Here is a 2,251-nt window from a genome sequence, read left to right on the forward strand (position 1 = left end):
TCATTAGGAAGTTATCTAACATTTTATGGGACTATTTTAATAAACCCCAGGAGTTTTGAAATACTGTTTTTCCCTTGAAATGTTATTTGACATCTGATGAAAATAGTTTCTCCTTGAAAAAAATGTTTTGGAAAGCCTATTTTTAGGAAATGAAAATTTGAAATCCAGTGTCTTTAAAATAACAAAAACATGTCAGGACAAGAATTTGAAATAAATTGCAGAAATAGTGCTGATGGGTATATATGAATGTGTATGTACGAATATATATATATATGAATTACATATAATATATACACACATACACACTTATGTAAGTAGTAGACCTGCATTTTGATGCATACACACATATACCCACTTCGCTGGGCCCAAACATGCACTAGCAAGTTATTTTAGGGCATCAACTCTTCAGAAAATCTCATTATGTGAGGAGCGCAGTGGCTCTGCGGGGAGCATTATGGAAATATCTGGGCTTGATTTAATGAGGCTGTTCACATTGGTGGAATATCAACTTAACAGAGAAAAGTCTGCCCAGGGCGTCCAAGTTACCAAAATGAAAATTGGCAATTGAGATGATAAGAACGTGGCTTTCTTCTGCGAAATCACTTCAGGTAACAGAGATAACATTAAATAACATACATTCTATGCACCAAGAACAATGTTTTATGTACCGAGTCTCTTATCCGTCTCTCCTAATGACTTCCCTTAGCGGGTTGTTAGTGCTTGACAGCAGGTCTCCGTGCGGGGAACTTTTCTCCAATTCCACATTCAAAGGAGGTCCATCAGAGAGCATGATTGGCAATTTTCGTCATAATCTGCACATTATTAGCATCAAAATTGACGTGGCAGTAACACTGGTGGGTTTTGATGTGCCTTTCTTCAAGTTCAAGGAAACCCCTCCAGTAGCCGGGGTTGGCAGAGCGGGTCTCAGCAACCCAGCGGTGGCTTTGCAGGGCGAAGGCGCAATAGGCATGCGTGAGAAATATGCCAAGAACCATTTTACCCGAGGAAAAGGAAAATGAGGAAGGAAGGGGGGTGAGGGGAGGAGAGAGTTCGAATTTAAAAAAGTGTCTAAGGAAGTGCTTCAGGATCATGTTATATATTAGATATTCAAGTATTTCTCAGATCGAGTGGAACCGGGTACACAGAAAACTGAACTGAAAACGTCTCTCCAAATCCCACAAAGATTTGTCAATCTTGCCCAGTCTTTTCGTTCCCTTCCCTTCTCTTCCTAGACCTAGGTGTGGCAGCCTTATTAACTATCGCAGTTTGCATAAAACATTTAAGATCCTTCCATTCCTTTAGCACTGAAACCAAAGGCCTGAAAGAGAGAAAGGTGTACGCGGGAGGCGCGACCGCCACCCCTTCCTACCTGGGCTTTGTCCTTCCCTGGGAAGGCTGCCACAGTTCCACCGGCCTGGCTCCCACACACGGTAAACAATCTCACAAACACACCCGCAGCCTCCTGCGCTCTCCAGTCGCTCTCTGGACCTTCTCAGACCTCCACTCTGTCTCCTCCAACAGGGCCCCTAACCAGACCAGGCTGTAAGAACAACTGCCACCTCCCCCTCCCCTCTGTTAAAAACACGGGAAGGATGAGAAGAAAGAGCAGCAGCAGAAGTCGGGGTGGGGGTGGGAGTGGGGGTGGGGGTGCTGACTCCCCCCCTCTCCCCTCCCCCCTGCACAAAGCACTAGTGCACAGCATTCCTCTTGGGTTTTTTTTGTCGTGGCTCTCCGTTGCTCTCGCCCCGCGGTTCAGCGAGTCACTGAAGCGCGTACAGCGGGGTTCGCGACTCGGAGGGGGCGGATTGTCTTCGGGGAGACCAAGAGCTCAGAAATGAGGAGGGAAGTGGGGCCCGGACGGCCAGAAACACAGAGGAGAGGCGGCTGGGTGGCAAATACAAAAATAGAAATAATTTGTGGGATTGGGGGCGCTCGCCAGACTTTTCCCCCCAAAATCGGGGCAGGTTCCCTGCAGCCTCTCGCGCCCCGGGGCGCCCCCTGGCGGCAACGGTAGCAGCGGGCAGCGTGCATGTAGGGCGCGAAGACGCAGCAGGAGCACTAAAGATCCCGGCACACGCAAAGGGGCGGGCGCGGCCCCCTGGCGGCGGCGGCGTAGTTATCTGGTGAGCGGCGCCTCGTCCCTCTGGTCCGGTGGGCTCACGGCGGTCTTGCTGAGCACCGCGGCCGAATAGGGCAGAAAGCCGCTCTCAGAGCGCGGCGCCGCGGCGCTGCAGCCGAAGTCCGAGCCTCC

The 2,251-nt window shown here is 49.8% G+C and overlaps 1 protein-coding gene across 1 annotated transcript in view; it reads right to left on the bottom strand.

Annotated features, from left to right (window-relative positions):
• Positions 1–2,116: 2,116 nt before the first annotated feature.
• The window catches only part of EVX2 (even-skipped homeobox 2), a 3,658-nt gene continuing 3,523 nt past the window's right edge, over positions 2,117–2,251 (bottom strand). The window contains exon 4 of the mRNA XM_006866696.1: positions 2,117–2,247. Coding sequence (XP_006866758.1) covers positions 2,117–2,247 — 131 coding nt within the window. The remainder of the gene's footprint in view (positions 2,248–2,251) is intronic.

Source organism: Chrysochloris asiatica, unplaced genomic scaffold (genome assembly GCF_000296735.1).
Source record: "Chrysochloris asiatica unplaced genomic scaffold, ChrAsi1.0 scaffold00094, whole genome shotgun sequence".
Lineage (NCBI taxonomy): Eukaryota > Metazoa > Chordata > Mammalia > Afrosoricida > Chrysochloridae > Chrysochloris > Chrysochloris asiatica.